Below are 13,737 nucleotides of genomic sequence, written 5' to 3' on the forward strand. Positions count from 1 at the left end.
GCTATCAGTACTATGAGATTTTAAAGGGCCACAAAACCCGAACACAGAACAAAATGGACACATCTTTGTTAGAAAATGACAGCAGCCCTTTATGTTGTGCTTACATCATTTCATCATAGTGCACTTGAATTAATGATTGAGGTCAGGAACTACAACATTTGTACAAACCCTGAAAACAACCAAATAGCACATGAATATGATTTTGAAATGTTTGAAAAAAATCAGCATGATTCACATTCAATTACCAGCGCAGGTAGTGCCAGCAGGGAGTTTTGTCAGTCATTTACAATTCAATGTGAAATACAGTAGGCAGGTTCCTCTTGGCTGTGCTTACAGTATGCAACACATAACTCGTCTGACCTGGCTAAGCCTTTTTCTCTACAGTGTCTCTGACTTTCTGGAGTAAAGTGCATAATCCCACATTTTACAAGACAAACTACACGTTAATTTCAAATGGAATTGTCAGCTCATACTGCACATTGCTAAGAATATTTTCATTTAAACATGTATTTACACTTGGGCAGTACGATCGTCTCAAGGTGTATGTACTGTACAGTACGTAGTAGTCACTGTGACATTAAGTCAGTTATAAAAGAAGGTGCAATTGAGCTGGTGGGTGCTCATCCCAGTGGAATGTGCATTGAGTTTAAGTGACAGGAGTTAGGTTCAGGATTCTTCTGCAATGACACGAGATCGACACATCTCTCGCAGCTTAGTCAAGGTTGCCGTGGAGAGACTTCCTGGTTCAGTGAAGATTTTCTAGGAAAGGCAAGAAACACCAGGCTTATAGGATTAAGAAAGCAAATTACAAGGATGTTTGTTTTATATGTCCTGTTCTTTCCTCCAGTGAAATGGCACTCTGAATTAACAACAGTGATGGGATACCTCCCTTTTCCTTTACCTGCATAAAAGTGTGACATTCGTCAACAAATGGTCCCTGTGTGATCTGCTTGAAGTTTTGGCAGACGTCCGGTAGTGACTTGGCCTGTTGAATCAGAGCCTCGTTGTGGTGTATCAGTGTCAGAGCTACGCGGAACAGGATTTTAGAGCCCTCGTAGAACAGGCAATCCCAAATCCGCAGAACAGTCTGCAGAAAAAAAACAAAGGAGTAAGAACGACCAGCGACAGTGTGCACTGATGCACAAAATGAAGTTTCAACCTGAACCAGAAAAATTTGGATACTGTAGCTGAAACCCTGAATCAATCTTGGGATGGGAAATTAGTGTGGAATCACGTCCTTATTGCATTACAAAGTCTACCGGTTGGCTGCCATGCCTGTAGGTGGTGGAGGTTTACACCCTCCTACTGAAGGACCACGTGTATTTGGAGAACAAACATAGCAGTCCACGGCCCTCCCCAAGCCAACAAAGGGAGTTAACAATTACAAGCAGTGTAGTAAATGGTGTTTTGGCCTTTCCAAATTAGAATGGACGGTTAAAAAGCAAAATCATTACCAAAATCAGCACCAGCATAAAGCAAATAGTGCTTGTGTAGTACAGTGACAGAGCTTTTATTGTTTGAGAGATTAGAAACACATAACACTAAAACATTAAACTTTAAAATAACTTTGCTGTTTCATAAATGTATTGTATAAAGTCCTGAATGCCAGTGACCAGAATTCATCTTTCCCACAATCTGTTGTCAAGCCTTCCTAAACTTCTGAATAAAGAAATTTCAACTCCAGTTACAAGACAAAACAAATAAATATCAGTGACAATGGCCGGACTTCCCTCCTGGCCGCACCATGAAACACACACAGATACACTCACCTCTACTGGTAAGACGTCTATGTAGAGACAGATGAACCATCGGGAGACCACCAGAGTCCACATGACATTGTGATCCATCATGGTCTGCCAGACTCTGGAGATTTTGACTTTAACCAGTTCCCCTAAAACCTCCTGGTCTGTCTTCAGCCCCAGCATGGCTGGACTGTAGTAGTCTGTAAACAGATACACATACACACACAAATCATTGTGGGTTACACACTGCTCTTAGTTACCTGCAAACAGAAAACAGTTTCAATTTAACTCAAAACAGCTCATCACTTGTGTAATTGCTGCTACCAAGTTTGTTTTTTAATGTTTTTTACATTTATATGTTTATATCAAACATATTGCTTAAGTGAGATATAAGATAGAAATAAAACCATACTGTAGGTTTTAAGAGAGATTGTTCCTAGCCCAGACATACACATCTGTCATGAGACCACATGGCAAATGAATGTGTATACACACACACACACACCTGGTAAAATTCTACCAAGTAGCGCATCCATCAGCCAGAAGGATTTCTCTTCATCTTTTGTGACAATAAGCAGATACCCTGCTATGAAGTTCATCCCCTGGAGACAAAAGAGAGACACACTCAGGACACACATGAATCCTGCCTGAACAGGTTTAAAAAGAGACTGAAGAGCTCTTAAATGAAGCATGCGGGGGTGAGAGCAGCAAGTGCACACTGGACAAGAAATTAGGAAAAAAAAACAAAGTAAAACGTGAGCTGGGCTACATGAGCATGATTATAGACAGATGTGTTTGAGTTGTATTTTGTAAAAGATGTACTCATCAACACAACAGCCCTGCTGCCTGTTTGAATTGCAAATCAAGTTGCATGTGGTCTGGTGAATTCAATTTGCCTTTCAAATGTTAATGATTCCACACTGATTCCTAGGGCGACACTGAGCTGACACAAACAGCCTTTCTTTGGACACATACGCATGGCATAATTGTTTAATCAAACACTCCACAAACTGATGACCAACCAGATTTTGAATATATATGCTTCCACACACTCATAATTACATTTATTTTGGCTATTTAATATTTGATTACATATTCGGGATCAGTTTTGTGTATTTATGTCCCATAATCCACATCAATAACAGACCTAATCCTTCACTGCAAATTTCAGTCACACAGCACTACAAGCAATAATGAAACAATGAAATACTAATATTAACAACACATCATATTCCAAAGCCCTTGAAAATACCAAATATTCTCACACTGTTCTTTGGAATCTCTGTTAAACATGAAGAAGGTTCTGGGTCTTCAGGAATACTACCTGACAGTAGCCCACAGTTGGGTTGTGGTGACCATAAGCCAGCAGCACATTGTACAAAGTTTTCTGCAGACATGGGTTGGATGTCTTGCGGAAGTGGACGTTGTCTGGAAATGTTCTGTTCAAGTCTGAAAAAAAAAAAGACCACACAGACATTCATGTTTAGTGCTGTTTGTTTGCTTATGGGTGCATAAGAGCAAGAACAACAGACTTCTGCTTTTACAGCTGAAACTGTCATACATACGTCCTGTATTTAAATTATGTCTGAATGCAAACTTGAACAGCTAAATACCCTATATGTATGTTGTTTTTTGGCAACAAGTGTAACACTGCAGGTAAAGATAGAAGGAGTCTTTCAATGTATGAGGTGTTGTTCCATTGGATAGTTTACCCTTTGCATTTGAGAAAAAAAAAAGAAAAGGCAAACCAGCAAGCCCATATGCAAGGGATGCTACAGAACAATGCTAATGAAAGATGCTGAACCTTCATGGACTCAATGTGGTGTCAATTTACCATACCAAAAATGGTAAAGAATATTGATATTTTTATGGTATTGTATCAAATTTGAAAATTCCAGTATCATGACAACAGTATTGCAGTGTTATTGAATCCTAAATTGAGGCCCCTGGGTGGTGCAGAGGTGAATGCACTTACATCTGATGAGCCTCCACACTAATGGATCTATTACTCAAACTGGCTTTCCTGGATTGATTATTATGACTCCGCAGTTACTTGAAACAACACAACCCCACCTACTGAGTCTATTGCACTCTTTTATTGCAGTGCTGTTAATGTTATTTTCTGTCTCAATGTCCGGTCAGTATCTCACACAAGGAAACAACAACGGGGTAGCTTGTCTGGCTGAAGAGCAGTCTCGCTTGCTCACAGAACCAAGCGCATATCACATTCAACACTAACTTACACTAACATTCTATAATGCTAAGTAGGGCTTTGACACATCAAACTGTTGGCCATCATTGTGCCCTGTGTGGCTGACTGTTGCCTGCAGGTTCTGCAGTGTGTCTGGCAGTTGACTATAGTCAGCATTAATCAGCTACTGTTCAGCAGAATCAGCATACTGAATCAGCCTCAGAGGCGCTCGGTGAGATAGAATTCTCTGACTCGGTGTTCAAACAAAATCCGTTATTTTACAACTCCCACACGCAAAGACCACAGGATGGCAATGCTGTTGCAAAACAAAACTTCACAGTGCCAACTGCAACCTTTTAATCACAAAGTCTTATTCTGTATTCTGATTCTCAGTGGCGTGAAAGTAATTGTTTGTAAGCCCATGATGATGAAATTGTATTTCCAACATTGAAGGGTTAGATAGAGGTTCAAGTGCAACATATAACAAAAGACTGTAAGTCTTTACAAAGGCTAGTTCTTTGAGGTTGACTTGGTGTGTGTGAGAGCTTTGAGTGAGCACAAGGGTTAATAAGAAACAGTTCACAGCCTGACCTGTGCAGATGGTCTCAACCAGTTTGGGGTCGTGCTGGGCTCCGAGCAGGGACTGGTAGTATCCTGGGTTCTTCTCTAGCTGGTCTTGAGCCCCACTGGCTGTCATCCAGATCAGAGCCCTGTGCTCATTGGGAATTCCCTTGCGTACATAACGCTTTACTGAAGGAGAGGGCGAACATTTAAGTTTCAGTCAATTTTACTGCATGCACTCAATCTGCAGTGACACTGGTGTGTTCAGTCTTCACACTTACATTTTACATTCTTCTGCACCTTGCCTTTTCCCTTCAGTAGTTTGGACCACTTGATGGATCGGCGGGTGAGCACAACTAGATACTCAGACATGAGCTCCTCATATGACTCATAATCAAAGTCCTCCGAGCGCTCAAAGCCATATGGATCCACTCTGGGTCAAAAAGCACAACGTTAGAAACTGTTAACAATGTTACATCAAAGGATTGTTTTCAGTCAGTATGTTACAACCAACATCAGAATTAACAAGCATTCATATCATAACAATGTAAACCATAAACAAACTGCACAAAATAATTTCAACTTAATCAGATGAACCAGTCCAATCACAAGAGTGTATGTATGATGGCGTGTGTTTATGTGCTTGAAAGTGAAGACTGAAAACAAATGTTCAATGAATCTAAAAAACTTTATTATGTCTTTACTAAAAACTGGTATTGTCATTCATAAGTCCATCCTCCTTATTTTCTAGGGTCTGTAGTATTTATACCTTGTCATCCCATGTGCTCAGCACCGTGTTCAGGCATAATTAGAATGACAAGGACATTACACATACATATCACAAAAGAAATACTAGTGGTTCTATTTTGTTAACATAATCTTTCAAATATAGCATGTGTATCTATACTACCTACATCTACAGCCTGGCTATAGATTAAAAAGTTGTGGGAATTCTGGCTCAAGCTAATGCCTTAGGTAACAAGATAATCTCCCTGCAGCTTAACCCTTTCACAACAGCAAAGTCACCCCTGAAGAAGAAATGCATCTACAGACCAGCAATGCGGCAGGCCGCTACATGAGTTTTCAAGCACAAAAGACTTAACAATATGAAACTACTTCACTACTGTATATACTACACACAGACCAGGTATTAATTAGAGCGGCTCTGTAAATAATATTGACTGAAAACAAAGGTACCATCATGCAAATGTTAGGTTCCTCATCTGAGAATGGGTTTGTTGCCAAAACAAAAGCAAGGGCACACATTAGATGCATCGGTGTGGAGTTTGTGAATTTTGCCCCTGAAATGCTGCTTTTGCTACCACTATTAGTTCTCCATCTCGTTTTGGAAAAAATCATTAAACATATACTGCAAAGATGAGTATGGACTTCAAACATCTACAGAAAAGCCAAAATGCTTTGGCCTATGTCTGCATGGTCATTTTGGAGGCTGCAGTTTCAAATATTTTCTGTACTCCCAATATATAAATGGGATGTACAAAGTATAAGAAACACCTCTAAAAGCCTCCAAAATTACCATATAGTTGAATCATCACCACTCATCACCCCATCTCCTCAACCACTCTAAAACAGCCAACAAAAAGTGAACAAGTGAATCTCCTTACAGGCAGGTTTACGACAAGGCTGCTGTATCAGACTGCATTAATTTTAGCATGGTGTGCCAGATAATCTGGCAACTGAGTGTGTAGACCCACTGATTGTTTTCCAAAATGTACACATATTCGTTATGCTTACACATTTTTGAAAAAATATATATATTTGATACATGATGTGACATGATAAAGGGTTGTCCAATTTCTGATGAGCATAACAAAACCTTAAACGCCATGAGGCCACAGCACAACACCCGCAGAAAGTATTTTATCTGAGTATCAGACAATTCATCAACAGAGTCCATGTATTCATGAGACACATGAAAGACTGGACATATACTAGTATGAGTATATTCAGAGTGCATTATCGCTACAAATTCCGCAACGCAAATTAAATTTTATTGGAGAAAAACCGAGGAATACCCTCTTGCAGTCATTCGGGATTTGTTAAAATACGACAAAGTGTAATGGAGTTTGTACAGGTAGCCGTTAGCTCAAAGCTAACGACTCGAGTAACGGTGTGAAAATAGATGGAAGGCTAACGTTACTGCTTCAGATTTCTACGAAATGAGGAATTAAGTTATTAGCTGCCCCTGGGTCCACTTTTCAGAGAAGTTATTCAACTACACTGCCCCTCTGCAAAATCGTAAGATACGGTTTTAAACGTTTAGTTAAGCGTCAAAGCCCAAAGTCCCGTCTGCTAACGTTACCTGTCCACTCGGTCTTTGGCTCTACCCTCGGGTGGGTTGTGGGTCCGGTTGGTCGCCTTGTTATTCTTCTCCATTGCCTCTTTTCTGTTCCAGTGATATTCTGAGAATCTGTGCTAGAGTCTCACCATGTGTCCACCGGTTTATGTTTCTCCAGAGGTAAAAACAATGCCAGAATACGTTACATTACAACAAACATGAACGTCAAAGTCACAGTTTAAGTTGAGGTAAGCTAGCGTTAACGTTCGCTATTAACTTTCTCCATGTTTGCGTGCGGAGAGACGGGACAAGATGCTGCTTTTTTCCTGGGATTAGCATGCTATTCTCGACGAGGGAAACTCGGGCAAAACATTTTTACGCTTCTCCACAAACCAAGAAGTCGTTTAAGTCCCACTCATCAAGTATTTTATCTCTTCGCCGATGTTCCGAGCCGTGTGGAAAGAGCTCTGAGTTTCATCGCCATCCACATGCACCTGCTGCCGGTCCCCCTCTCCTCGGAGTACAGCCAACTTGCCCGTTGTAGCTCTAATAAAAACATCCGAACATAACGACTACATGAATGTTGGGCGGTGTAAACCAGATGCCGGTCCCTTCCACTCTTCTTGTCCAGGATACTCCGTGAAAGATTTGGGACTCGTGACGTTTGTCCCAGGATAGACACGTCAATCAGAGCTAATGGTGCTTTCGAGTGATTCCCGTAACATCCCCCTTCCAGACCTCTCATGGGATGGCTAAATGTGACTTAAGCCGCCTTCACGGGGCTTTGGTTGGAAAAAAAAACAAAAAAACAATTGGAGCTGCAGCGATAGAACGAAAAGGAGGAGAGATGTGCATCTGATTGAGGTTTTAAGTAATTCGCTTTTGGCTTTGCTCATAACTTTTTGAAAACGCCCTTTTTGTTGACTGAGCTTCACGAAATATTGACGTTATAGTTCCACTTTGATCTGTTCATAATGTACAGCAATACAACTATTCTTTATTTGTATAGTTCATATTTATGAACACATAGAAATCCTTGTTTTGCGCTTTTTAAATGTAAAAAAATATGGATGGATTTCAGAGCATTTTGTAAAAGCTTAAATGACATTTGTCATGCAACATATCACATGAGTATCAGCTGTTGACACAGACACAGCCAACAACTGTCACATCGGCAACTCCCACATCATAAATTCCAAGGCTCCTTGTTTTGCTTTTATTGGTGTTAGTATGTCCGATTACAAGTAAAGGTAGCAAAACACTGCAAAGTAGCCGCGCCCTCTCAAGCACAGCAGCGTAGCGCAGGTAAATATAACCTTCTGTTCACCTGAGCCTCTGCTGGACACCAGTGGTCCAGTAAATAATAAACCTGGGATCATATCTGTTGCGTGGGTGATTCTGGGTTCCCGCAGTCCTTTTGCAGATATGAGAGATTAAAAGAAAATAAGGCCAAGGGTTTATTAAAATAAATGGATTAACTCAAAAATATGTCACCCAAATTCATCAGTTGTCTTTAGCTGTTTCTGTCCCAGCATTAGCACAGCTTCACCTCCTCAGGTCAAGGAGAGATGTATCCTTTTTTTTTTAAAAAAAAAAAAGAGCTAATATTATTATTTAAAAAAAAACTATGTTGAAATGACTACAAACAAGTAAGAGTGGAAAACGCTGCTTATACTGGAAAAGGTCATAAGTACCAAAATGACGCAAAACGGTATATCAAATCACCAGATTTCAATTTAATTATGTGCTAATGAGAGAATCTGGAGCAGAGCCTCAGACACTGTGCCCCAATGATGTCACCCACCAGGCAGGACAGTCACAAAATTACATTAAGGTTGTTCTGGTGGCTTTTTGGTGGCCACCTTTGAGCAGCTTCTTATTTTCCAGAGCTGCTAGCACTTAAGCTCAAAAACTGTTAAATGCACTGTTTGATGTGGCACATTTTGGATTTATAAAGTTAGGTGACAGGAAAGTGAATTATTTTGCGAACAACTCGGACTCTACTCAAAGCTACTTTTTGAGAGCTACTCAAAAAGCCAGCCACAAACACCACAGTTATCCAATATACAGTGTTTCAGTGTGTAGGAGTGTATTTATGACTGTGTTGCATTTTGTTGCAATCGCAGAATACAAATATACAGAAATTCACCTATGTGTAGAACTTCTGTCAGCCCAACCTAAATCAAATTACTTCAAATTTAATTTCAGCCTTTCTGCCCTACATGCACACAGATAGTCAAGAACACCACCATACTCCTCATCACCACTGCCTACCAGGATAAGCCTTAGGGTGGACAGATGATGGATCATGTAGGCCTCGATCTCTTATCCTCTTGTGAAAATACCAGAATAAATCCAAATGCAGACTCATGTTTGAGCAGTCGTGTAATCCTGCTGGTGGGCGGGGTTGGGTCTGTGAATAGGAAGAGCTTCCAGCTACTGACATGTTTGGCAGTGCTGTGTGTGTGGCCATTCATCTGTTCTGGGCAATTGTCACTGTCACCTTTAGAGAATTACATTTTCCAAATGACTGCTCACTTTTCCAAAGATGCACAATGTCATCTCAAAGTCTAACTCCAATTTATCCTTCCAGTGTTCATGTCTTCATTCATGTGGTAGATAAGCCATTAAAAAAACATTTGCTCTTCCTCTTGAATAGCCTTGTGGCCTGTTTGGTCGTGTATTTGGCCAGTTCCCCACAAAGTGATTTGAATACGCAGCAGCCAGCTTGTCTCAAAAATCTTGTTAAATTGTACTCATACATTTGAGCTCAATACATGGTTTGCAAATCTACCATAATTAACATATTACTCTGAGACAATAATGAATAAATTCTGCAGCATTAGTGGTGTGCTTTTATCATTTCAAGGAGTTTATTTAAATAACATGAACAAACATTCTCTAAAATATATAACACTGTGTTGCATCTTGATAGTTAAAGAGAAAAGGGGTTTTTCATGTCCCATTATTGGAGATGATACAGCAGACACTTAAACTTGAGCTGCCTGCATCTGACAATGAGATCATCTGGCTTGGGAACACTTCAGGATCCCCCAGGAGGTGCTGGAAAACTCTGCCTGAAAGAAGGGCGTCACTTTCGTTCTTAGCCTGCTGCCACAGCGACTCAGCCTCAAAAGCAGCAGTAAACAGATGAACGGATTCATATATTGCATTAACTTATAATACACCTTCAAAATTTAAGGGTCAAAATGCAATCTTATACACAGTCTTAATATCACAATGCTTGTCCGCTACCTGTTTGTGCTCCACTAAAGGTTAACAGTGTTGATACCTTGAGGAACCATTTCAAGTGCTGCAAGTAGAAAAGATGATGACTTTTGGACAGACAGAAAAAAACAGCTATCAAGTTGGTTTGTAATTGCTGTTTGCAACAATTCAACCTTGATAAGGTCTTGACCAGCCAAACCGTATGTCCTCATAGTTTGAAAGAGTACTGAAGGAGGTTATTTACATAAAACTAGAGAAAGCATCCCTCAACAGAAGAGGAGGTCTTCAACATGCCTTATCCCCATCTACAATGCTGTCCTTTCACCCCTTCCCAGGAGATTTAATGACCATCCACATTTGGCTTCATGTGACAAATGCAACAACTGTCGTTTGGCCTCAGGTGTCTCCAATGAGTCTAACGACTGCCAGGAACAATAATGAACCAGGTGGTATGAAAGACTTTGATAACAACCCCGCAGAGGTTAAATACCTGGGACTCCCCACTAGTTGGACCCACAGATGAGAGGTGATTATAAAGTTTCTAAAACCATGTCCAGCTGCCCTTGATTCAATCCTCCTTTGATAACTTTTGTTTGTATTTTTCCTGATGCATGAAAGAACTCAAATCTTTAAATTCCTTTTAGAGTATCCACAAAAAGGAACCAGTGCTTGACCAGTAAAGGCTGATCCTAGTTCTGAGACTGTGCGTCACCCTCTCTTCAATAATACCCTAGAAAGTAAAGGTGTCAGTAAATCGTATGATTTTGGGTGTATATGTTTGTTTGATTGAAGGATCCCCATAGTTGATTGTTGTGTACTTTGGTCTTTGTTTTAGATGGTCTCTCCCAGTTTGAATTGATGTTACAGCAGATGTCTCTCTGTCTTCAAATACATCCTTACTGGCAGTGTCTTCAGAAAGCCTGAAACTTTGCAGCATACAAGTATCTTTTATGTACACTGGCGTTCCTTCTCTTGCTTCCTGTTCTTGTTCTTGTGGTTTACCCTCCATTGGTTTCACTTTTGTCTGAAGGGTTTGTACCTTCATGTCCTGCGGAGGACATGTCACCAATCCAGTGTTAAAGGCAGTCGTGGAAGTATCAGATTGTGTGTATGGCTTTGCAACTAAAGGAGCTATAGCTTGTGGGTGCGGTGCTGGTTGATGGGAGGAATCAGTCCGGTCATTAACATCTTGCTGATAATCACATCTGTAAACACGTGGGATGATGTACTTGGGCAAACTTCTTTGAATGTTCACATCTTTGGTCAGATTTGGGTCTTCCGCTGCGCCCTTCTCCACGTGGGCATGGCCTGTATACGTAGAAAGACCCTCAGTTTTGGGCTTTAAAGGACATCTTCCATCAGTAACTGTACTGGCAGGTTCACCTGTGCTTGATTCCCCATCAGAATACTGGAGGGCACTGTGAGGACCTTGGGTCTCCAAGTTGAGTATCTTTTCCAAGTGTGAGCGTTCTGATGGTTCTGCTGAATATTGGTTTGGAGAGGAATCTACACATGTGGACCACATAGGAGGGGAGGTCATGATGGTTGCCACATGCCTGTTCACTTGGGCTTCTACCTGTGGAAAAAGCCTGTAAGGTTCTGGGTGTGTACTCTCAGTGACGGATGTTAGACAGATCAGCTCCAGATGTCCATGTCTTAACTTGTTTGCAATATTAGTTTGTACTGTAGCTTGGGTTTCATCACATTCCCCTGACTTCCAACCATTAACATCATGAGCTTGAGCTTTTATATGGTTTAATGAACACTGACCGTCAGCCTTTTGATCTGAACGCTCGTCCCCCAGTTGCCTCATTTGCTCTGCTTTCAGATTATTTTTTTCTTCTTGGTTTGAGTTTACTTTAGTTAAAATATTTATGACATGCCTTGGTATGTGTTCTTGCCTATTTGTATGCTGATGTCCTTTCAACTGCTGTCCAACAGGTTTTCTTTTCATTTGCTTTTGTCGGACTTGTTTGGGGACAGTTTGATCCACCATCTGGAGCTGTCTCTCATGATTAGCAACCCTTTGTTTTACAGTACTTGTCACCTTGATTTCTCCAGAAGGTCTTTCATGGGAAGACTTCAAGTCACTTCCCTTACATACTGTGGCCATGTTCTCAAACCTCTCCATTAAGGATGATAGGAGGACCCCTTTTCCAATGAGTCTTGGTTTGATTAGCTGTTTCTTCAGCATGTTCTCTCCCTTTTCCTTTTGCTCAGCCATAGCAAACTTGGCTACAATAGCTTTCACACTGCCCCCCCTCTTTTCTCCTTGTTCTCTTCTAGTCTGGTCCTTCCTGTGCTTGTTATGCTCACTATCTTGGCAGTGGTTCACATCACCTGCCGCTCCTCTGCTGGAGGACAGAGTTCCTACCTCCCTTTGGTGGGTGATGGGAGGTTTGGGTGTGGACCTTATGAATTTGGACTGGAGGAGCTGGAATGTGGTAAGGCGCCGGGGAATTAGGTCTCTTTGATCTCCTCCATCCCTGCTTGGCAATCTTTCTTTTTGTGGATCTGACCAGCATTTTTCAGAGAAACCAGTCTCAGCAGTCGTTTTATGCTCTTCAGGGAGCTGAGCAATAGTGCAACTTGTCTGAAGTTGAGTCTGCTTCATTAAAGCCTCAATTCTCTGATCAGGCCAGTCTGTGTTTCTTTCAACCACAGGGTCCAACACTGGCTTCTCCGGGTGTCTACTTCTGGCGGTCCACTTGGGAAGATTCTGTGTTAGGTAATGCAGAAGACTCTCTAGAATCCCTCGGAGCACAGGACGACAGTTGCGGTCTCTAACCAACTTCCTCAACATACCGGCATCAGGGCTGATGCTGATTTTCCAAGAACCTGGTCTATGGAGAGGACATAGAGGACATGCAAAACTTAATCCTGTATCCATTTGCCTCTAAGCATACCTAAATAGTTACAGATATTGACAGCGGAGTTGAAGGATAATTGGCAAATTGTTAAATTTAATATTGCATGAAAATAGTGGCAGTGCTGGAGCTCCTTGTTGGCCTTTCCCAGTCACCATACTGTTACTCAGAGTAATCTCCAAAAAAGGACTACCTTTTCTCTTAATCTTGTACCTGAGCAATATTTGAGTTAATAAACGGTACTTCTACTTGAACTGGATAAACCAGTAGTGATCCCACCCCTGCAGCAAAGCAGAAAACATAAAGGTTCAGACTTGAGGCGAAGTGTTCTCACAGTGTGAACTTGTTACAGGTGATTAGTTCAGGGGATTGTAGAGGAGGGTTGTGCAGCAAGAAAAGGAAATCTGGTAGAAAAATTAACACAGGAGACAAGCTGTCCATCAAAATAAACATTGCGGTTATGATAAAGAGAGACAAGCACTTCATGCGTGATGTATATTTGAGTCCATTTTAATATTCATATCATATTCATAGTCACCATGTAATGGTGCATTCACAATGTAGTAACTATTCCTGACAAGAGCATTGCAGTGCAAACAATAATTAATCACAGTATAAGATAAAATGATTACTGTTCTCCAACTCAATGTTATGCATAAAAGTTAAAATCATCTCAAAATTTCCTTAATATATTACATGCATTAAAAAGCCAACATTGATTGTACTGCAGAGACACGTATCTTAAATTCAGTTAGGCTATTTTTTTTATGCTGATTTTGATTAATTAGATCCCTGGCACAACATAACCATGTGCTTCATGTTAATACAGGTTAGCTCCACAAAAGGAAA

General features: G+C 40.8%; 1 protein-coding gene across 1 annotated transcript; it reads right to left on the reverse strand.

The window, feature by feature from the left end:
* Positions 1-74: 74 nt before the first annotated feature.
* On the reverse strand, positions 75-7,438 carry grtp1a (growth hormone regulated TBC protein 1a). Its single transcript, XM_041938658.1, has 8 exons — positions 6,818-7,438; positions 4,776-4,927; positions 4,525-4,683; positions 3,067-3,191; positions 2,248-2,344; positions 1,770-1,942; positions 902-1,087; positions 75-759 (listed from the first exon to the last, which is right to left on the reverse strand). Exons 1-8 carry the CDS (start codon positions 6,889-6,891, stop codon positions 667-669), a joined length of 1,059 nt encoding a protein of 352 aa, XP_041794592.1. The 5' UTR covers positions 6,892-7,438; the 3' UTR covers positions 75-666.
* Between the last annotated feature and the right edge of the window lie 6,299 nt (positions 7,439-13,737).

Source organism: Chelmon rostratus, chromosome 1 (genome assembly GCF_017976325.1).
Source record: "Chelmon rostratus isolate fCheRos1 chromosome 1, fCheRos1.pri, whole genome shotgun sequence".
Lineage (NCBI taxonomy): Eukaryota > Metazoa > Chordata > Actinopteri > Chaetodontiformes > Chaetodontidae > Chelmon > Chelmon rostratus.

Bases quoted from the DNA above. Each gene is read 5' to 3' on its own strand.
- grtp1a (XM_041938658.1), bottom strand. From the start codon at position 6,891: ATGGAGAAGAATAACAAGGCGACCAACCGGACCCACAACCCACCCGAG. The intron at 4,684-4,775 runs GTAAGTGTGAAG...CCTCTCCTTCAG, and splicing joins GGTGCAGAAGAATGTAAAAT to TAAAGCGTTATGTACGCAAG. The intron at 1,943-2,247 runs GTGTGTGTGTGT...ATCTGTTTACAG, and splicing joins ACTTGGTAGAATTTTACCAG to ACTACTACAGTCCAGCCATG.